The sequence below is a fragment of the Metopolophium dirhodum genome, chromosome 5, assembly GCF_019925205.1.
Source record: "Metopolophium dirhodum isolate CAU chromosome 5, ASM1992520v1, whole genome shotgun sequence".
Taxonomy (NCBI): domain Eukaryota; kingdom Metazoa; phylum Arthropoda; class Insecta; order Hemiptera; family Aphididae; genus Metopolophium; species Metopolophium dirhodum.
Genome location: NC_083564.1, coordinates 31,306,717 through 31,331,562, shown reverse-complemented (window position 1 = coordinate 31,331,562; position 24,846 = coordinate 31,306,717). Strand labels below are relative to the sequence as shown.

The window sequence follows — 24,846 nt, the reverse complement described above, 5'->3', positions numbered from 1 at the left end:
ATTTTATACTTAATAATAGTAGATAATAATTATATAATAATATGACGATGCGCCTCAGATTTAAAATGTCATAACTGTAATAAATGTTAAAAGTATATAACTGAACAATCGATCTTTTTGCAGTTTTTTATTTGCCACCCGAAAATTGGGATAATGTATACCTTCGAGACACCGCCGTGGCAATACTAATGTAAAATAATATAGTGAATTAGCTATAAGATTTCAAATCGTTTGCAGTAATAATAATGATTACACATTTTATACCCTTTCTCGGTCATCACTCTGCCATATACTCGTTGCCTGACAGGTGAATAAAAACCGCTTGGTAATAATAATAATAATTGTAAACACGTATATTGTTGTATTGTTATATACGGGTATCCCGTATTCCTCGGAAGCCTATAGTACATACTACATTGTATTAAAAAGAAATATAAATTAAAAATTTAAAAAAAAAATTACCAAACACGCCTGTATAGTAATATTATATTGTAAACAATGTAATTTATAACGTCCTTGCAGCAGAAACGAGACCATCGCGACAGGACCCGTGGTGGAACGACATGCGGGGCTGCGCGGACCACCCTTCCAGTCACCCCACAAGGACACCGCCACCACCACCGCCCCTGACCAATCTATACTCACACCGGGCGCGTATTATAAGCACACATTATACAGACTGTAAAATTAGTCGTCCGGGCGGGGCGGGGCGGTAAACACTAAACACCACACACATCACATCCGTCGCCTCTGGCAAGTGTCCTCGCACGCACACGCATGCTGCAAGTGAGTATCGTTTTAAACTCGGATTTAATATACACATATCGAGAGCAGACTGGCACACTGGCTATTATATAGATTTAATGACGTTCGCAGGAAATCACGGATCGGACGATATATTTTTTCGTGCGAGTGTGCGCAAAACAGTATTAGATAATACAATATGTATACCGAGGTACACCGCGGCAATGACGACGAAGTTTTTCTCGTTTGTCGGGTTCGAGAACTGGGAATTAAAAAAAAGAAAAAAAAGCCGTATGCCTATTTTGAACGAACGACGCTGCGAGAGGTCCATCGGCCACCCTTCGCCCCCCCCCTCCACTACCACCACCACCACCACACACACGCGAACGCAGACAAAAAACAGCCGAAGCGCTGTGCAGATGTCGGCCAATTAAAACGCGCATCCGACGTGTACGTACCACGGTATTGTTCGGAATTCATCGTCGTTGTCCAATTAGACAATTTATGAACCCGATACAGTCGGACGTGTGCGGTTTTGTAGTTTTTTGTCCCCCCTCCCCCCCCCCCTTCGAAAGTCTCGCATTTTATTTATTTTGTCCTACACGCGTCTTTCGGGACTATACGGAAATCACTTCGGCGGCATAATTATATTTATATACGCGCATGATAATATATTATGCGATTCACAAACGGACGCCACTCGCACATACGCGCGTATAAATACCGTACGGTTTTTCGGAGACGATTTCGATGTCGAAATAGCTATATAATATAGTATACTGCTGCTGCTGCTGCGACAGGTCCGTAGCATGAGAATAACGAGTGCTCGCATAAATCAATTTGTACACTCGCGATTCGCCGTCGTCACTTTCGTTTGGAAACGTGCCAATTAAAAGTTTCCCATTGTCGCGACTGCCAGCGTAATTAAAAGCAATTATTATACACATTGGTTCAGTTGAAATATATAATGTGTATAATAATATATTGTATAATATTATTATATAGTATACCCCATCGGCCGTCGCGATTCATCTAAATATCGATATTCGCGATCGTCTTTACTCCGTTTTACCTTCGATATACACTCTTATGATATGATAGAAAATAATTTAAACAACATTCTCTTCATATTGTTTGGTCTCGATCATTTAACACCATACCCCTAACCAGACACTCCGACATCTATATCACGTCATCCTCCACTGTTTACTGCCAATGACTATTATTTGGTTCTGCTACCTTTTTACGCAGTCCTTTCACCTTAAAAGTGGTCTTCCAAGAGGTCTCCTCATTACTGCAGGGTACTAGTACTTTCTTATAATCGAATCACGCTTCCTCCAGGCATGCTTCTTGCCCAAACCAACTTCCTTTTTTAAATTCATTTCAGTATACTAGGTGACGCTGAAAAGGGGATATCATTTCAACATTGTTAAAATAACATTATACAGACCATCATAATAGTATTTTACAAAACGAATTACATGCACTACATAATTATAATATAATATTATTATTAAGTTCGGGCGTGGATTTTAAACACAATACTGTTTTTTTCTTCTCGTATACGATTTATTTCACGATAGCGTTCGTATTTCGACATTAAAATTATTTAAAAAGTATACAACACATCATCGTCAAAGGAAACGCACGCAACAGCTGTCGTCACTCACACGCTTCGGTAAAATATTAACAATTTATATTCATAACAATATGTATTCGCCTTGGCGTTAGAAAAAGCAGTGAGAGTGTTTAAACGAAGTATATTTTTATCGACATCTTGTGCAATTTCACAAGAAGATTAATATAATAATTAATAATATAATTGGGCGATTAATGTAAACTGGGCCGGCGATTACATATTATACTAGGTTCAGGTTTAATGTAAAATCTCCCTAACATAGAGTAGTCATATGTTTTGTTATAACTCGTATGATGGGATGATCAAGATTTACAAGAAGAAAAATTCCATACGTATCGATAAGGAATACTTCACAACAAAATATATTAAAATACATTAGGAGGTATCTTATTATATCACTATAAATCATATTATAATATTTTATAAAATTATATAATTATAATTTATAATAATATCGTTTGGAATGTTTTGTGACACCAGCCATCGGCTTTTTATTTCGGTAAAATCTTTTGGAAAGTGTTTTTCCGTTATTTTTTTCGACTCTACACAGTTCGAGTGTACGATCGACGCTATTATAAAAACGTCGACCCGTTATAAAAGCTTTTCCGACAGTGAAAACTGCAGCGATCCGTCTTCCGGCGGCCGACTATTATAATATAATGTACACTTAGATTATAATAATGTGTATAGACGTACAGTATAAAAGTATAATTGCTGAACGCGAGAAGAAAAAAACGCGGTACAGCGGGCACGCGGCGTTATTTTTAATTTAAAGGGGACGACGGCCGTCGTCGTCGGCTGCTGACACGAACGACTGCGCTGCGGCGCTCGTTAAAAACACGTCATTTTAAAAGTATAATAATATAAATAACGAAACGTCACAGTTTAGTTTTTTCGATTTGTCGGATTTTTCTGTTGGCATATCTCGCCATTTCGGTCTCGATTTAAGTCGCCGTCGCGGCCAATAATTGTGTGAAAAACAACAGAAAATCGTGGTTGGCACACCCCCGCGCCGTTCTACACTGCAATATTTTGTGTAGGTGTAGATGTAGGTATTATAGGTGAAAATACATTTATTTTGAAGGATAATTTCTGTAGGGCAGTCCGAGAAGTCGAGCGTCTGCAGTTTAGTTTATATTTGTTATATTATTTTCGTTTGACAGACGTGGATGGAGAAATACGCTCATTCTGTTTGCTGTTATATAATATATGTATCAATCGAGTAGCAGTGCGTTAAAATAACAATGTTTTAACCATCGAAAATATAGGAAATTGTGTGTGCGAACACGGCAAACGTTAACAATCACGTCGCAATGACCTATACGGAAGTAGGAGGTTGGGTAAATTATATATATTGTCCACCGTGTGGCACCGTATATCAAATAAATCTCGTCCAATATACATGATATCTGTAAAAGAAAATGTTGTGAGTGATTAAATTTGAAACCTCTATAAGAACACGAGTGGACACTTTCGATCCTTCCCCAGTCCACGCCGCCATCCTTAGCATGTGGCTCTATAATCTAAGTATAATCATTATTATTATTATTATTATTATTATTATTATGCGCACAAGGTGCACACGGACGAGTGTAGGACGACGACGGACAGAAACGTTTGGCAACAGGTACATAATAATTTAATATAAGCGTTGCGAGTGTGCAGTGTGACGGCGGTGGCGGTGTTTATGAACTCGAAAATTGTTTACTCGTCGTTTCGCGCGCGCGGTAAACGTGCCAAAAATAACAATAAATTGTAATCGCCCGAGAGACAGAAGTTGATTACGTCGACGAAATAACGAAAATTAAATAAATAAATAAATAAAGAACACATGTTTCGGAAAACGTCCGTCTTGATGTGTGTGCAGCCAGTATAACATTATTACTATTATTATTATTATTATTATTATTATTATTATTATTATTATTATTACATTACCTACCGTTCGTGTGTGTGAGTGTGTTATCGAATGAGCAAAAGGCAGACGACAGTGTAATACAAACGAACAGGATAATAATAAGTAGATACGTATATATTATCATAATATGATATTACACACGCGTACACGCGTTGAATCTAATTACGCGCATAAATATATTATATACAGTTGAGGTATTCGGCGTACGAGATCAGACTTGAAAAAACATATAATAAATAATATAATATAAAAGAAATGGTACCTAGGTACCAAAAGAGCGACACTTCATCATGGTTTCTAGTGTTTCCACACACACGATATTATTATACGCGTTGTAACCTGGTCCAGTTGACGACGACCGGTCGATAATTGCAGAAATCACCGATTTTATTTTCACCGTAGTACTTTCGAAGCGCCTCTTTAGAAATTCAGGAACTTGTCGGAGGTCATCAAAATCGAATGTTTTATCCAAAGAAAGTAAATGCAAAATCATAATATGAAAACTTCAATTTACCATCAAACAAATAACTAAAACAATACATTTCGCTTGTCTGGCGGGCCGGATAAATTTCTTCCAAGCGGGGGCCCGCCATTTGGTAACCCCTGGTTTATTAGTTCCCGGTTGATTTCACGAGTAGACATAAAATAGTGGGAAGTTTTTATTAGAGGACGTCTTACAACTGTCGGAGGACATCAAAAAAATTGAACCCATTACACGATGATGGATACACGATTTTAAGGACAAATCGTCCGGGCACCGATTGATAATTCATAATATTATATACACGGTGCTGTAGAACATGAATGAACATCTTAAATATCGCCGCATACGTCCGAGGTTTAAAATTGTATAATAATTTAATCGTATTAATCTTGTTTGACGTTATCAGCTATGTGTTATAGTGTCTTGGTGCATTATTAATAAAATATTATAGTTTGTTGATGTAGTTGTCGGTTAAAATATAAAAAATACACAAAGCGATAGGCTGCTGCACCGAAACGCCTGCCGTCATTATTGTACTGCAGAGCGCTAATTGAAAGCGACGACGAGCAGTTAAAAAATCGTTAACGCGTCGCGGTGTTGAAGATTAAAATTTACTCACGGTCGAGTGTATAATTAGTCGTTATTTGCTGTATACTATATATTATTATTATTATTATTATTAGTATACCGCACGACGACGAATTGGCGAAAAATCGTAATGGAGTTTTCGCGGCGTGACGAGAGACATTATTAAAACAATATCGTAGTATATACGATTTGACGTGTTCTTAATTGCGACGAGTCGTTTGTAAATCGAGCGGCGAAAGAAAAATTATTAATTATTACCGAACATTTTTAAATGTCGCGCGGTTCAAGCGGCGTATAATATAATAATATTGTGTTATTTTATGTGCTCGATGCGTAATTACGCGGAATCAGTTTTGAAATACATTTTATTCATTTAGTGTCACGCACGCATTCAACAAGTGGAACTCGATCAAAGACCGCTGCAGCGTAATATCATATTATTATAATTCCAACAAACTTTTTTGAGTAATTAACAAAAAATAAAAACTGGCGGTAAATTAGTGTGAAATTAACGTCTTAAAATATAAATTTGTATGTGCCACACGCTGTAGCAGCAGCAGCAGCAGCAGTGACGACACTAAATAATAATATAGCACAATGACTAATTAGCCTGCACATGTTTGCAAATGTACGTGTGGTATTTATTTATTTTTTTTTAATTCGGTGGCCATAAATCACGGAAACGAGAAGATATAGTTATACTGGTGTTGTGGTATATACGACTCGTTCTGTGAAGCTGTTTTCGTTCGTTGCCCGTTATTATTATTTGTTTTATATGGCTTTATGGGTTATTTAGGATGCGTTCGATTCGAACACTGTATAGAGTTTTGCTCCAAACTTTTTCCCCGGACGATTGTAAAACATTCCAATCAGCATTTGAACCTTTTTTTTTCGAGAAAGAGAGAAAAACTTTTTTACACTTTGTATTATTATAGTATACAACGTCTTTTCAAAAGATTTTGGCCAGAGGGCAATATAATAAGGTTCTCATTGCGCAATAACTAATAAGTATATTGAAATTAACTAGTTAGCCTGAAGCTCCACAAAACTCGAATTTAAACGTCGAAAAATAAACGTATTAAAAAAGTAAAACGTAAACAAGTATATAAATAATACGCAACTATACGTAGTTAATTTCATGGTTTTGTAAAAAAAAATTTTCATTGACATATTATTATATAATAATAAGATACAAAGTGTAAAAAATTCGTCGGAGCGAAATAACTCGTATATCATTATTATGTGATGTATAAAAATTCACATGCGTAATGTCATAATAATTATTTTCGCGTGTCTGCTCGCTCGCTCATAATAATATATACCCATTAAACACATCGTTTAATTGTGTCAAACCAAGCGGAGTGCTCAACAACACAGTTTCTCGAATAGTTTATTATACAAATTCAAATTTAACTTTTAGTCGCATATAATAATATAATACACTTACTGCGCATATTATTATTATTATTTGGGTCACCCTGACACGAGTCGATCCCAGACAAAAATCTCTGTTGCAGTCTAGACGTCCGATGAATACAATATTAGCTGTCACAAATATAGATGCATACCATACGAATAATGATATATAAGTAGGTAGTATATAGACATCGAAAACCGCGCGCGCGTGCGCGCACACACACACAGAAAAAATTCACTAAAGTGCAGCCTTTAAAATATATAATTTACTAATATACCCAGCACGTCACGTTCGTGTATATTACAGGATAGTCTATCTTGTGTTAGCGTTTTCCACGGATTGATAACCCATTGAAACGGTTAAACACATCGTAACGTATCTAAAGTACCAAGGGGGGGGGAGTTAAAGTTATATCAACAAGTGTATACTGTTTGTATAGTAGATTATACTGAAAGCACCCCCCTGCAGTCACCACGCCCCACATTATAGTTAACTATTTATTTGAATTTATTTTTTGACAGAAATGCATATACTATAGTACCTATATCTGTATACAGATCAATTATAATAACTAATAAATAAGGGTAAAACTGGGAAGACGCTATATGTTTTTAATTCACTCCACTACAGACACCTCATACATGTGATCACCTCTTTAGGATGAGAATTTAAGAAAATCCTTTCTTAGTGCGCATAATATATCTACATAATAATAACTAATAAGTACATTCCCTCAAAATCTCAAGTGAAACAACGGTTCGGTAATTTCTGCTCCTCTGTATCATATCTCAAAATGTATTATAATTGAACCAATAATACTATTTTTTAAATTTTTAATCAAAAGTAAAACACTTTGTGTTCCGCTTTATTTTTGCGCCTTAAAATCAAAATTTCGCAAAATCCGTTCTTCTAGCTCACCCATCTGGCCTTACACGGTGCCATGACTGCAATTCCAAGTCTATACGGCGACATCATATAGTGTTTGCTGTGATCACAGTCAGTCAGGACTTTTCCTCTTGTCTGTAGTATATACGCAGCTAAAAGAGCACATTTCCAATAATCAAAATTTGAACTTGCACTGCACATACCACGAATAGAAAATACGGATACGCGAGTGAGCAAAAACCGATGCGGTCGTTGAGGCCTGTGAGATGTGCGCACATACGCCTGCGGTATACTGCTGGCGCTTTTCGCTTATTTAATTTTAACCGACGTAATCGCCGCGTTTAAGAAATCCGTCAACGCGATCACCCCCGCAGCATCGGACGAATAAAACCACCGTCTCGGTATCTAATGTTACAATAACAACACGTATAATATTATGTACGTGTGCATATATAGATATATTATGCTATAGCCGCTGCAGAAGCTGTTCGACGGCTGTCTAAAGATAAATCCGTCGTGTTTGCTTTGGCCCGAACAGCAATCGACCTAGCTTGTACCCCGGTGCACCCGTATATAATACGCGCTCATAATATCGTATTATGTTATTATTTATGGGCACCGCGAAAGAGAGGGACGGACGGACAGACAGACAGACAGACAGACAGACGGAGAAACGGAAACACGCACAATTATATATTATAAAAGCTACGCCTGTAGGTATATGTATAACAAAATTTTTTTGATCATATTTCATACACAGATTATATTATTATATTATTATAGTTATGTACTTTTGAAAACGATACATTTTGAGCAATGTAAAGCCCCACCGTGCATGATTATCTGACGAAATATTTATCTGAGTTCGGTTCTGCACGGTCCGGATTGATCTAGGACTGGTAAAAAAAATTGGAGGGGCTGAAATACAAATTGTTTGCTAAAACACTATCGGCTAAAATACAGTCAGCTGAAATGTTTGTCGGCTAAAATATTGTTGGCTAAAGTATGGTTCTGCTAATATAGAAGTCCGATTAACAATTTTTGGGCTGTAATATTGATCGGACGCATTATTTACAGGTTTTTTATGCGCCCTAAAAAATTGCATAGCTGTACAAGAATTTGTATTCATAAATAAAAATAAAAATATAAATATCAGTAGTAATCGCATATAAAAGTTACAACTTTTATAACGTTGACAAGGAAATATTAGGTATACATCGCAAAAATATTTTTGCTAGAAAATAAAATGCCAAACTCTTTACGTGATGTCTCGTGCAGGGTTCTAAAGCTAATAAGCTGTCTCGTATCAAATATTGTATAGGTATAGGTGCATGAAATATGTTCTATGATGTAATACCCAAACGTGCTTTACTGTTATTTTCCAAAGAATATATTATAATAGGACCAAACCCAAACGTCGTATATGTGCAGGAAACTACTGGGAGTACCCGTTTGGAATGTTTGGATCAGTTAAATAAAAATATACAATTGATTTCATTTTGGGGAACCATTTATTCCAAAACCTATACTTGTGAGCACCAAAATTATAATATTTCGAACAACAAGTAAATAATAGCCGTAATATCGCTTGGGACAAGGCCTATAAGTCGGAATTTTCTTGGTATGTTAATGATTATATATTTTTTAAATTTATTAATATATTATAAGCGTAGGTACCATGCGGAAGTACCTATATACTTCATTTTCAGAAATTATACTAAAGATAACGTAGACAAATATCAACTGCGCAGGTATAATATTTTTAACGACAGTTATTCCAATTCATACACATTTATAATATACCTAGGTATGTCGTATGCAGTCAATCTAGTGTACAGTGTACTATACTACTATATATCCGAAACGCATATTATTGTGGTATTGACAACGGCCAAATCGAACATATTATTACATTTTAATCAATGCATATGTTTTGTATATTAGGTCAATAAACCCAAACGCGTTACGGCCGGAATTATACGCATAGGCTGGTGATTTTTTTACAGGACGAGAAGACAACAACTAAAAGGTGTGGCGCACAAAATAAACGTTCGACGTACAATATAGGAACCAGCTATAATATTATTCAGTATAATAATGTGTTTATATTATCAATTATAATAAAAAAAATAATCGCGCAATATACCAACCAGCTATACCTACACGCGTGACATCCGAAACCGATTTATTTATTTATTAGACTCAACTCCGCGGGATCTCGTGACACGCACACGGCCGCGTCGACTAAAAATAGAATAGAAATATTGAATAATATAATAATATTTTTAATTATTATAGTCACTCAAACAGCAGCGGACGAGAACGTTAAATACCGTTTCCCCGTCGAAACAGAGGGGGAAAACGCGCGTTAAAAATACGATACGTGATTCGAGTGTCATATTATTAAACGGTTTGCTGGCGACGTGTGTGATAATAGTAATATAATAATTATTAAAATATAAGAATTTATTGATGAATTGTTTAATATTATAGTGATACTGCCAATACTATATAAAATGCGATAGCAACCCGAGCAAACCGTGCGCATCCGGACCGTCGAGTCCGATCGTTAATTTATTAATTTTTTTCGGGAAACCCTGCGAAAATGTCCTCGGCGATATGATGATATTTTTATTTGTCTCTGCAGGAAATTCGTCTGGAAGAGAACGCGAAAAACACTGTTCCCAGAACTATTCAGGCGTATATATTTGTTGATTTCGTTATTATTATATACGCTGTATAAACAACAATCGACGTTGTCGTGAGAATTTATTCGAAAATATTGTATTTAAGTCAATAACGTCCTAAAATGGTATGGGTTTTATTTTAGTTCTCTCTTCAATTGTGTAAAGTTTATGCGCGCATTATCTTGTCTTACCTAATCGGTAAGTAGGTACTAAAAAATATCTTTGAAATCATATGATCTGTTTTGATACCTAAGTATATTATACGTGCGTCGATGATGAATTCGATACTTTTAATACTTATAATACGTCGTCACCCGACGCCTGTAGTAAATCCACCTCAGATAGTCAGATCTAGCTATAATAGTCACAATTCATAATAATATGAATGAGTCCACACTAGGAAAATTCATTACCAGAGAAAAACCGATGCGACGTTTTGAAAAGTTGTATTTTAACATAATATATACGTCGTATAAGACGCGTTTATTTATAGGCACAACACGGCAGAGATCAATACCGACCGGTGCGTTCTCAAATTTTACAAAGAACAACAGCATCATCCTAATATTTTATACATAAATATTTTAATAATAATTTTATATGTAAACCACTATTACATAATATAGGTACGTCTTATATTTCTTGAAGACAATAATATCGATTATCGAAGCCCTACGACGATAAAGTATAACATTTGCCCGTGAGGCTATGAATGAATGCCCAAACAACGTGATTGTTAGTAAATATAATATTATTATTGTATCGCTGTGGCTATCGGAATTCAATTAAACAATTTTTTGCACTTTTCCCAGCAACGACGCTGCTTTTTCGGATAAAAACGCATCTTAAAATTATAATCTTGGCGGTGACGAAACGACGCGAAACACATGCACACACCCTCCCACCATTTCCATTTCCATTCAACATGCTCATAATATAATGTTTAAGTTATAACAAACCGTTTGCGCTCAATCAAAAACCTCGTGCGTGCTATTACATAATAATAATAATAACGCGATGAAGAAATGTTATTGGCGCAGAGCCAAGCAATTAGTCATTTTTTAACGTTCAATTTATTTCAAACGGTTTTGACTATATATAGTTTGATCTACTTATATAGGTATAATATACAATACCGCTGTGCACACAAAAAGAATGACGATAATATTTTACGATACGATTAAGTGATAAGACGTATTTAATAATATTATGCCAACATCGCATATTATATTATGACTTACAATAAAACGTCGCCGATAATTATAATAAGGACCGATTGAGAAATCGAAATCGTGTAAAAAAAATTATTGTTTTATGAACGTGTATAATATTATAGATAGTTCATCGGTCGGTCGGTATGTCGTGCGCGGCTACCGAATTACGACTAGCGCCACCTCATCTGCAGTACAACAAACAATACACTAACAATAATCATAATATAAATTGTATTATTACAGCAGCAGTTCACCACGGCGCGTTTATTGCGTTATTTATTTATCGTTTATCATTATTTGAAAACAAAACGATTTTCGATTAAGTCTACTATACAGCAAACAAACAACACACGACCGTCGTTGCCGATATAATATAAGACAGAACGGGGACGACGATAATAAGAGTATAATAACAATAATAACGAGAGCGGCGGCGGCGGCGTCGGCGGTAATGAAGATTTATGGACAAGTGTCGTGACCCGCAACCGCGCCACTATTAAATGGAAGTTATTTTACGGCCGCCGACCATTACCAACCGCTCTCCTCGTGATAGTAATAATTGCAATTATAATATTAACGATTATTGCGATGATAATTATTTTTTGTTGTTGTTTACCTGTGTCTCGGTGACGCCCAACATTTTCGCCATTTCGGATCGCTCGGACGACGAGAGGTACTTTTTCAGCTCGAACTGCCTCTCCAGCTCGAATATCTGCCGGCCGGTGAACGTGGTCCGAGCCTTCTTCCGCTTCCGGTCGCCGCAACCGTCGGACGAGTGTCCGCCGTCACTCTCCCCGGCCTGCTGACCGGCCGGCGAACCGGAAGAAGAGCTCACCAGCAGACCAGGCGACGACGACGGCGGCACATCCTTCCGCGACTTCTTCCGCACCGGTGGCGGAGCGACCGTCGCCGTGACCGTGGCCGTGGCCGCCGCTGTTGTCGTTGCCGTAGCCACGGTCGCCGCGGCCGTCATGACATTATTGTGCGTGGTAGTCGGCAATGACTGAAGGTGATGATGTTGCGGCTGGTGCTGCTGCTGCTGATGGTGATAATGATTAAGGTGCTGTTGATGGTGATGCTGTTGTAGGAGATGACTGCCGTTGTTGTTGATGTTATGGTTGTTATTGTTGTTCAGCAACACTGCAGTTGTGGGTATTACGTCTGCTGCAATCATAACATACGATATAGGTACTCGTTTTTATATTTTATAAACGGAAAAAAATTTTAGACATTTAGTGATTTAAATACATAAATTATATTGTACATCTAAAGGCATACAAAGTACAAACAAACTGCCTTCACTCGGTGTGATTAACGTAGATTTAATTTAAAATTCATACATTTCGATATATTATTATAAATACCACTCGTTTAATTTTTGAGTGCATCTATTATTCATGGGTCGACGTAATATAATCAACTTTATTATTTACTTTATATTATAATTAACAAAAATAAAGCAAAACAAATTAATTATGATGGAGTATGATACATTTCACAAACTAGTTTTTCATACTCAAATTGTATCTACTTGAAAATCGATGTAACACACATCTTCTTAATCCTAGTATTTACAAATTGGATGAGTATAAGAGTAGTAAGTATGGATTTATAATTATTGAAAGTCATAAATTTTGAATGATAGATGTAAATCTTAGTTAATCATTGAGTTTTTTACATTATCCAGGAAAAACCGCCCATCACATAAGGTCGCATTATAAGACTATTGACAATTTGTTTTATTATTATTATTATTGTGACCCGCGGCGTCATGGCTATTGCGCGGTTTTAAGGAGTTACTGATATAATATACACTTTATATAAAAATGACATATTGTATGATACATTGACACCTACGAGTTGGTATCATATTTTGATTACTTAAGAGTTTTGAGGTGATGATGAAATTGATTGTTGTTTCGATCGAACGCGCGAGAGTTGAAAGCTGAAGATATTTAGTCCGGAAGGTTATATTTTATTTTTAAGAACGTGCGGTATTCAGTTATAACATGTTTTACTTTAAGGTGAACTTCGCATGAAAGACACATTGTATGTTCTTATTGTTATCATTTATCAATAAGGAAACTGCAGTGGGTCGTGTGTGAGATGGGTATGGCCGATACGTAACGTCATTATTAAGTACTACTTCGAGTTTCCTTGGAATCTCTTGGGGATATGTCCATTGTGTTGCGTCTTGTTTTATTTAATTTAGTTGTTTTGTGCGGGGAGTATTCCAATTAACTTGCCACTTGGATTTGAGAGTTGCATTTTGATCTTATTATGGAGTATATATTATGCTGATTTTGGATAGTATTGAACTTTGTGATGTTAAAGGTAACGCTATATAGCACTTTTTGCTGCTAGGTCTTTTTTTTTCATTTCCCTCGATGGTATACTCTGCAGTATAGATTTATTTGAAACGCTTTATTTATATACATATTATGCTGTGTATCCGATTTTGTACTTGTATAATATTAATACAGTAAACTTCCCTATAACTAGGGGTCGGCTAGACGGAAATCTCCTCACAATGGAAAACAGTAACAGTCCTGTATATAACCCATATCCCGTATATTTTAGTCTACTTATAACGGAAATTCCTTTTCGGCGGAGTTCTGTTGGTACCGAGCGATTCAGTTATAAGTAGGTTTTACTGTATCTCAAGAACACGCATATTATTATTATGTTGTATTATTGGGATGTCAATTTGTCGTGTTTATTTAATTATAGCGCTAACGGTCTGCAGAGAATATGACATAGTATTTGGAAGAAGTAGTTTTTGAATTAGATGGATAGCTCTTATAGTGTCACGCGACCGATTTCGCAGTATAAATGGTGCACTTATATAGTTATGGAGTTTATACGCTCAATGTTTTCTATAATACCGCGGCTGCGCCTACCACTTATTGGTTGTGTAATGTAGGTATTTTCATTATTTTTTCTTAAATTATCTGTCGGACATTTTGAACACATCATGAGGGATTCGTTGATTTTTTTTTAACGAGGTAAACTCAGTATATTTATAATGGCGAATGGTATCCAAGGGGGTCAATCTGTGGGTATGCATTGCTGAAATGATGTCTGAGATCTTATGTTATTTTCATGAAGTACAGCGCATATTCGGAGTGAAATTAAGACCCGATGATGAGATTGCTAACTTTAATTTTTGGTCGAAAGCAAGTTGAAGCTTTTTATTTCTAAAGGAGAGGTATATAGTTGTTATCGTCTTTATTTAATTTTTTTTTTTTTTTTTTTTTTATTAGGAAAATAAGGCTTCGACATCACAGGTCATTAGCCTAGCTTGAATTAAGAGTACAAGACAAAAAAAAAAAATTGTATAGCTTAATGACTACGGAAAGGGTTTTTACATTGTTAAAGTTTGTTTATTAGGTGGATTTGAGTAAGAAAAGAGATAATTTTAAAAATATTATTTTCGTTTAGTGCTTCATCCATATTCGGTGGTATAGCTAGATTGTTTCTTGCGTCCCTGTACTTTGAGCAATCCTGGATGATATGTTGTATTGAGAGGTCGGCATGGCATTCGTCGCAGGTGGGAGGTGGGTTTTTGTTGATGAGAAAAGCGTGGGTTGTGAAGGAATGTCCGATTCTGCATCTTGTGATGGCAACTTCTTGGCGTCTGTTGAGGAAGTACGGTGGGTCTTTATTTAATATTATTCAATACTTTTTACAATTATTATGGTTTAGTTGTCGGAATAAACGCTTTTATCGCGTAATATACCCACTACAAATAATGATAGAAAAAAAGTTCGCTACATTGTTGCAGTTTTTTGTATAATTTATATTACTTTTTTAATTAAAAAATAATGTATTTATAAGCGCTGGTTAGCAATGAAATAATTTCAAGCAAAACAGTTTAATTTTCTAGTGTCCACAAGTCACAGAAACGTTCTTTTTAAATCACTGCACATGGCACGGGTATTATTATTATCACATACCTATTATTACTAAAATAATATAATTTAAATGTCTATATGGTATTTTGTTATATATATTATAGCACGATGTGTAAACATTTTTAAATTTAGAACGAATCTTATTTATTTTAACTTAGGATACTTGGATATTTTATTAGTTGGAAAGTATATAAAGGTTTGTAAGAGATAGCTATTTTTAAACTGTTTTGTCGCTCTTGCTAAACGCTATACTATACCGAAACAAAAGAGTACAATTAATAGTTACTATTACATTCCTTTAAACGAAAAAAACTAATAAGTAGTGCGCCAACTTCAACATTATTTTCCTTTTCGTACTTTAAAGTTAATTACTTTTATATAGTAAAAAGTACACACATAACCGCGGTTAATTATAGGTATTTATCGACCGCGGAAGTCCAAGTGGAAGCATATTTTATGTGGCCCATTTAGAATATTATTTTTAACAATGAGATTGGTGGGTGTTATCAATAATACACTTAAACATAGTTGGACCATAGGTACAATAATATTATGCCAATAGATTAAATCATAATAATATACCACTCAATTTAAAATTTAATTTACCTACTTCAGATAATGGGTCCTAATTGGGGTATGTTGCACCCCTAACGGCAAGCACCTACGGTAGTTTTAGCAATGCAGGGTATATTTATTTGGGCTATTGACTATTGAAAATAGTAATACATGTTATATATCAAAGGTCTTTACATAATTTCATAATACCATAATACCATTATACCTACATAATATTATGATTTTCAAATGTTTGTTAGTATTATATTCCTATATTGCTTTTAAAACGCTTATTTAGAAATAAATGGCAAGTATAGCGTTTCGTAATATTATTTTTGTGCACAACGAGACGTATTTTTTTAAACTGTTATTATTACTTCGAAAGTATATGTTACAACATAGTAAATTAAAAAAGAAAAATGTTTTTCTTTAAAAATTTTAGATTTCTATTTGTGGTTAAGCTATTCAACTTGTATATATATATGAACGGTTTGTCTGTGTCGGACTGGCTTTTAAATATATATGCCTACATATGTATATATATATTTGAGCGAATACATTTTATTAGTTTTGGGCTTGTGACAAAGTTATACATGGCGCGGAGGGCTTAAATCAAAGAAACATCAACGCCGTATTATATGCTTGTTTCAGATAAAGTCAGACATTCTTGGTCACCGACACACGAGTGGTAAAAAATATATACATCGATGTAAAATGTTCGTATAATAGAATAATATAATAATAATCGTCTGCAAACGAACGGCTGTGCGTGTGACGCTGTTCTGACGAGGCTCATTATAATATATAAATTATATAATATACGACAAAAACACTTATGTTTTACTGGGTTCCGCAGACTTCCGTTACATAGACTTCAACACGGATCCTTAAATATTTAACAGACCCTTTTAGACATCAATTAGTGACCAGGAATCGGTCCATTAGTGTTTAATCGGGTCCATTAAATGTATGCAACTTTGATTTAACCAAGCAACATTTATTATATTATTATGACACGTCATATAGCATAGTTTTACACTTTTACTATACAGCTGCTTACAAATTCTCCGATGTAAAAAAATAAATACTAAGTAGGTTATAAATTATAATCAATTTACACGCCAAGACATAATTATCAACTATTTTTTATTTAATTACTAACGAGACTGAAGCCCATAAATTAGATGCAAATCTTTTTTACTTGTATACAGTGGCGATGCAGGGTTAGGGTTCTGACCCTCCTGAAATTTCTTCCTTTTATAAAAAAATCTTATTTACCACCATTTCATAATACACAGAGTCGATTAATTGTTGGTAATTTTTAATAGACATAAAATAAATTGTTATAAATATGACAAAGGCGTCAATAATCATAGTTTCAGTTTTTATGGCTGATTTAGAACATTGCTAAACGTTTACACGTCTACCATAATCGTCGTATGGTAAATCATCATCCACCGATTATTACCACACGAAGAGGCTCTATAGATGACCAGGTGTCCAGGTTAAACACCCGCGAGTGTTTTAAATTGTTAGAACCAATTATATAAACTATTTGGAAAAAAAAATGTAAATTATTTACTCGGGTAAAACCCTAATCGAACTAAAATCCTGCGTGCGCAATAAAGTTCTGAATGAGTATAAACACAAAAAATATATTTAAACTATTAAACTACTTACCTATTTAATAAGTAGCTACATGTTGTGTAATTTACATATATACATGGTTATTTTAATTTTCATTATCAAGCCCTCCGCCTACCTTTCTCTGCAGTCTTCTTACGGATCTTTAAAAAAACGGCTATCCCTCTCCCAAAAAAAAAAAAAAAAACCAAATGAAAATTCCTGAGCACGCCTCTGTATAAACGCCCATTGTTAGGTGGTTAAAAATGCAATAAACGCGATGTTAATGCGCTCGAATACAATTCTATGTAGCCTCTATAGTACCTATTAATACAATATAATAATAATATATTATAACAAGCGGCCGGCGCTCACAATTTTATTCGTATACATACTTAACGCGCCCGTTACATATAATAAAAATACAAAAATAAACTTTCGGCCGAAGTCTGTTGCTTACGAAATACTATCGTTATAGAAGCACTATTATTATAATATTATGTATCATTGTCTCGTACGGACATGCGCATATAACTTTTAAGCGGCGCGTAAACGGTTTTTCTCGCGAGTTGCAGTGCAGTTATATTAATATACGAAACGCAAAATATATATATTAGTTTATCACTCGCCGTGAAAACGTGTTTTTCGGTCAAGTGGCGTTTAATTAATAATTATGTCCCATGGCATCGGGCCAAGTCCTTTTTCACGTTCAATATGTGTGTTCACACACGCACACGCACGTGAGGAAAAAAAACCTAAAACCCCTATTATACACAACCCATATGCCGGCCGAAAGCAAATGTTTGGCATCGTTAACTACAACAATGTTTTCGGGTGCTATTCGATAGTGGCGATCGCCAAACCGTTCATGTTTGTGCTCATTCATTGAATAATCACACACACGAATCGTATATAATAATAATAGTATAATAGTGTATGGTATATATAATAATATGAGCGGTCGAGTATAATGAAACGAAGAGGAGGTCGCAGTTAAAATAACACTCGGCTTTTTATTATCGTTAAGCATATAATAATGATATTATGCAGCAGGGTATCTATGATTTTTATTTTCCGTTATTATATTTTATGTGTGCGGCTTTTCACTCGTACACATTATTATTTACACCATCACTTGGTATTCATTTCTGTGGCCAAATTTCGGTTAACATCAGACGCAAAAACGTTGAGTGAATAATAAACAAAATTTATTGTACGAGAGCTGCAGTGAACGAACATCTCTCCATTTGGCATTTACGTATAATAATATCATATAAGCGGCGCTAACGAAAAGCGAATTCGTAATAATGTTAGATACCTATTATATTATAATACTATTGTATAGGTATTATACAATATAATATTATTGTACTCGATTTCATTATTGAAACGATATCATATATATTATACAAATAACGTCACGAAATAATAATAGGTATACGCTACGTATTTATTACATAGTATTATTATTATTCGTTCGTTATTTAAAAAAAAAAGAAGGAAATTGTATACTATCTACAACACTAGCGCGTGAATACAAGATTATGATATCATAATCGATTGATAAAAATATATAATTGCACGAAGAGAGCTATATAGTTGTAGGAATAGTCGAGGCTATGTTTCCGGTTGAAATATTATCATAATAAAATAATTATGTTAGTACAAACATATCAAATGCATATACTACACAATAATGTATGACATGAGCTATATTAAATCGATTGTATTATCATTGAATACATTGGAGGGGGCTCTGGTCAAGTCCCCTCCAAATCAAGTCTTCATCAAGTAGGTGCTTTATTGTAAAATGTTTGTCCGCAAGTTGCAACATGTGACTAAGAAAATAATATAATGATTTTCATAATAAGTGGTAAAAAGTTGTAAATATTATATATTATAGAACTTAGAGTATGTAAAACTATCAGTCGTGAACACGGCTATAGATAGTATGGTTGCCCATCGACCCATGATTCCCATACTTGAAAAATGTCTACCGAAAAGAATCTCTATAATCAGTATTGAAGTTAAATTAAACAGCTGGAGACTTGAGCACTAGCGCTTATATGTCATAGAGGCTATCACGGAACTACAATTTACATTTGAAAGGTAATTGCATTTATAGTTACTACAACAAATAAGCGCTAGAGCGTAAGTTTCCAGCTGTTTAATACTGATAATGGAGATTCATTTCGGTAGACACTTTTCTAGATTCGATGGGCAAACGATCTTTAAACGTGGTCGTGAATTATGAATTATGATAAATGATAATCATTGGTAACAAAATATGGTTTCTACATTAAAAAAAAAAAAAAAAACTTATAAAATACAATTATTTTGTTTAGATTTTGATGAATATGGATGATGTGGGGGGGATAAGTATCCCACGTCGGTTTTTTATAAATATTTTTAAAAAATCAGCTATATTAGTACCTGTACGAATATCATATAACTAATCGATTGAAACTATAATATTATAAAATATTTTAAACAATTGACACGAATCTATGATTTCTATATAGCTGCTGTATGTCTGTCTGTCTATACAATAAAGATGGTTGTACAAAGAAAGGATTTTGAAAAACAATCGAAACAGCGAAGCGTATGGACATTTTTTTTTCTCACATGGCTGTTTCGGCAAAAAATTCCGGTTTTCCTATTTATAATAATGATATGGTATGTACAGCGTGTACACACCTATGGTATGACTTGCACTCGACGACAATCGCGGCGATGACGAGGCGAAAGTATTTCGCACACGAGGATCGTCGCTCGAGTCACTCGCGTGTATTATATTAATATTATTACGATGATGGGTCCGCGAGCGAAAAATTAGTATAATATATTTTATTCTTTTTACATTTTACATTTCTTGGCACGACGAATCGTACACGACAAGGCGCGTCCGCGCGTACGAAACGATTCGTTGGCAAAGGACTGCGCTGCTGTAATACACGACCGCCACCACCGCCGCCGCACGCGCGTGATGTGATTTTACCATTCGCTTATAATTATAGTAAAACGATTTCGTCCGCTTGTAATAATAATATTATCTTTTCCGCCGTAAAAATTATCTCTCTGCGGAGTGTATCGCCCGGCCGGCCGGTTCCCGCTCCATCGCCGTCCGTCCGTCCGTCCGCGCTCGTTTGGCAGCGTTCGGACGCGTCGGGGACATAGTACGCGCTCGCGTTTATATAAATCGTACGATGGTGTTTATATAAATCGTACTACGATGATATTGTATATTATTATTCTATTCGAGACGGTTCGTTTTTTTTTTCCGTTCGTACGAGATTAATATCCGTTTACCGATCCGCGCGCACGTTTACGAATATAGACAAGTTAAGTATATGCGTGCGTCGTTCGGCGTCGCGATGGCGGCCCCGCAGCAGGAGAGAAAAACTCGGTGCCGAGCCAAAAATCACGCCGGGGAAACGGAAACCGCTGCAGCACAGCGCGTGTCTTTGAAGTCTTTTAACGCGCGTCAACGTCCCCCCCCCACCCACCACTCGGGCAACAGTACACCATATAAGCCATCGCGCCATCACCGCGGTGGCACTATCGCAATCGATTTCGTCGTCGTCGTCGTACCCACTATAGTTCCCCGGGGGCAGCAAAGACGTTCCACATACAAATAATAATAAATAATACGTATTATATATTATTATAAATCGATCGAAAAAAAATAAATACGCGATGTACCTACCTATAACATAATATCGAATATACCTCTCGGCCAGATTGATTATTCCTAGAGCTCAACACCACCACATCAACGACCTACACGCACTTATATTATATATAAATGATATGGGTATAATGTGCTGGACGCACGAACAATAGACCACACGCAGGACAGGATATTACGATATATTATAAACGCGCGAATCACGATGACGGTCTTCGGACAATGGAGTGTTTTCGGTGAAAATAAAAAAATCAATTCCCCAAACGACGAGATCGGTGGTTCTCTGTGGGCCGATTTCGATTTTGGCGGTGCCAACAGTATAATAATACAAAGGCGGTTTCGTCGTCCAGAAAACAAAAAAAAATGTTTAAAACGTTTAATGCAGAGGTATAAAATTTAAAAAAAACACGTGTATTTGGAAAATCACAATTATTTAATAATATTATAATGTATAAAAAAAAAAACGTATGTTACCGGCGAACCGCGATTAATCAATGCACAACGACGACGTACACCGCTAGCCTGTGTTCGTGAAATTGACTCGGAGATAAAGACCGATTTAATAACATGTAATAATAATAATATTATAACATTGTAATAGCTATTATGGTCTTATCACGTTCATATTATATAAGCTATATAAAGGTACACCTATAATATTATGTATAACACTAATGACTACTTCTCAGAAGATAAGCGCGCTTATTTGTTTTTCTCCTTTCATTCATCAGCTATAATATATTATTATTCTTTATACGCATTTTTTTTCTCGTTATATACACATAGTAATATTATAATGATATGCACTCGTTTAATATAAATAATTATTATACCTACACAAAATCCTTGATTTTTGAAGTATGAAAATTCGAGTGGCGTTTGTCGACGTCGCGATATTGTTACATTATTATTTTACGTTTATTTTATATATTATAACAAGCTCTCAAATACGAAACACGCTGTTTGCTATGATAATAATATATTGTATTTTAATAAAAATTGATATATTATGCGAATTTGTTGAAATCAAAATTTGCTCAAGTATATCAGACGACACGATTTCAATCTGCTCTATACACGATCGTTATTTGCTGCAAGTGGTTTGCAATAAGATATCAAACTTTATATAGATAATTTACTCAGATAAATAACGACAAACTAATAACGCCATATATGTCTTATGTAGCCATGCAGGTTAGGTTAGATAGGCATGTTCGATAATTTAATTAGCCATCGTTTTCCGGTCTATCGCGATGCTTATAAATAGGTACCTACTAAATAATATCATATTATGCCTACTCTCACCCGACCGAAAACACTCACACACGACGACGATAAAATGGAGCTATATATAGTGAAAGGCAAACATTACATCACGTGATTCGAATATCACGGTGTAAATATGTATATAATATTATGTATACACGCGTGTGTGTATACAGCCCCACATAATATAATATATTATACATTATCGCGTACAACCATAATCGAAACGTCATATTTTGATGAAACATTAAAATAATATTAATATGAGCAATCGACAGAGCATATACGGTCAAACGCATCCAGGATAAACGTCTGCACCTCAATGCGGTTATAGGGTAGGTACACACGGGTTGTCACACAATATTATTATCACAATGTATCCATTGTCTGCACACAATATAATATTATTTACCTACCGTGCAGTGCGTACAGAGATAGACCTAATTCTATACTATATAATATTATATCGTCCATCCATCTCCCCGTTCGGTCGCGGTCATTATTGTTGTCGATAAACCGCCATCACAGTCGTTAATTATAACGTATTATAAACGCACGACTCGTCAATATCGCAAACACATGACAAATCGTGGGACGGCAGGGAGATGAAAAGAACGATAAAATCGGATCCAACTTTTGATACAGGTACCACCGCGAAGTTATTCTTGAGTTTTGACCGATCCACTAACTTTTGGTATTTTCTCGTCATAGTCGTTGAAGAATAATATAAATATATTATAATATTAGCTTCACGCCGTAGGGGATTTCCGAACAAAAGTGCGACGAAAAAAAGACCGGCGAAAAAAGTCCAACAAAGTCCACGAATACCCGAATAATATACTTTTATATATTGAAATGACTGTCGTAAATTCACTTTTAGGTGATTGTAAATTAAGTAGGGTACCTATATAATATTATATTAGCAAACTATATCAGTATTAAAAATAGACCAGTAAATATTATGTCATATTTGATACGGATTGGAAAATCGTATAATATTCGAGTTGGTCGCGATAACCGATAAGTATATAATATTACGGAGTTCTTGACTCAAGTAGGGCATAATTTTAGAACACGGCAACGATTATACGCTAAGTCAGGATATATTTAATGTCTTATTCATCCTATAATAGTCAATTAACCTCGCATAAATCATGTGGTATTAATTTGTGCATGTGTTGATTAAAAAAATATATATACCATACCTACATGTTATACCAATATTTGCATTATAATATTTTATGTAATAATAAATTATAAAAATAAATATTATACATTTTACCAGACTTTTATTCTCGGACTTTTTTCCGTAGTTCTTTTTTTTCCAGTCTCTTTCACGTCGAATTTTTTTGCCGAACTTAGGTCTACATAGACCGCCGCTTTTTACACGACGATTAAAAGGCAGTTCACCGTCGTCGTCAGCAAATAGTACATAAACCTCATAGTCTAAGTCGATAATGTTCATATATTATAATAATATACACGTTTGTACAATTTTTTTTTTTACTTTTATAGCATCGTTGACCTTATGGCTTATAGTCGGCGTTTAATGGCGTTTCTCGTCGTATAAAATGAGTGTGTTCGTGCACTGTAAATAAGTACAAGCCCATTATACACGTCCGCGTATGTGTTTATCTAAACGTTTGATTAATTTTAAATGGATGTTGTTTAGTACATTAAATTTTCAGAAATCAAAGATAATTCACCACGATAATATTATTGTTAAAAGAATATTAAACGGTGCGGACTACGATGATTCTTCAAAACCGCCTCGTTTATTTTCACTTTCCTTCGCAGAAACTTTAAGTGGTTAAATAATGGGTCGCAGTTTGTAAACTAATCTAATCAAAAACTGATTGTGTGTGTTACATCAACGTTTTCGAAGAAGGAAAATATGTTTTATTTTTATCATTAGCATTTGGCAACTAACGAACTAACAACAAAATATTATTGCAATATAATATACCTAAGTAATACCTTAGGTTCTATCGATACATTATTAATATTTAATCATATTACCACAAGTGATAATATTATGTTATAACTTATAAGTTATGACTTATGACTCAAGAAAATTCTAACCTTTTACGTACATTTTTAAGTAAGGCACGGTAAAGAGTAATGAGTAATCACTAATGAAAAATTAATAAAATGTTTAGAGCAAAATTATAGCTTGAAAAAATGATTAGTTACTTCTTAAGTTCCTTTTATAGCGATTTAAATA

The 24,846-nt window shown here is 35.0% G+C and overlaps 1 protein-coding gene across 2 annotated transcripts in view; it reads right to left on the bottom strand.

Moving 5' to 3' along the window:
• Positions 1-24,846, bottom strand: part of LOC132945516 (homeobox protein MOX-2-like) — a 106,464-nt gene that overhangs the window by 66,966 nt on the left and 14,652 nt on the right. Inside the window, exon 2 of one of the 2 annotated variants that reach the window (XM_061015291.1) lies at positions 12,193-12,740. In XM_061015291.1, the coding sequence (XP_060871274.1) occupies positions 12,193-12,740 (548 nt within the window). The remainder of the gene's footprint in view (positions 1-12,192; positions 12,741-24,846) is intronic. The other variant, XM_061015292.1, reaches the window with a different exon arrangement.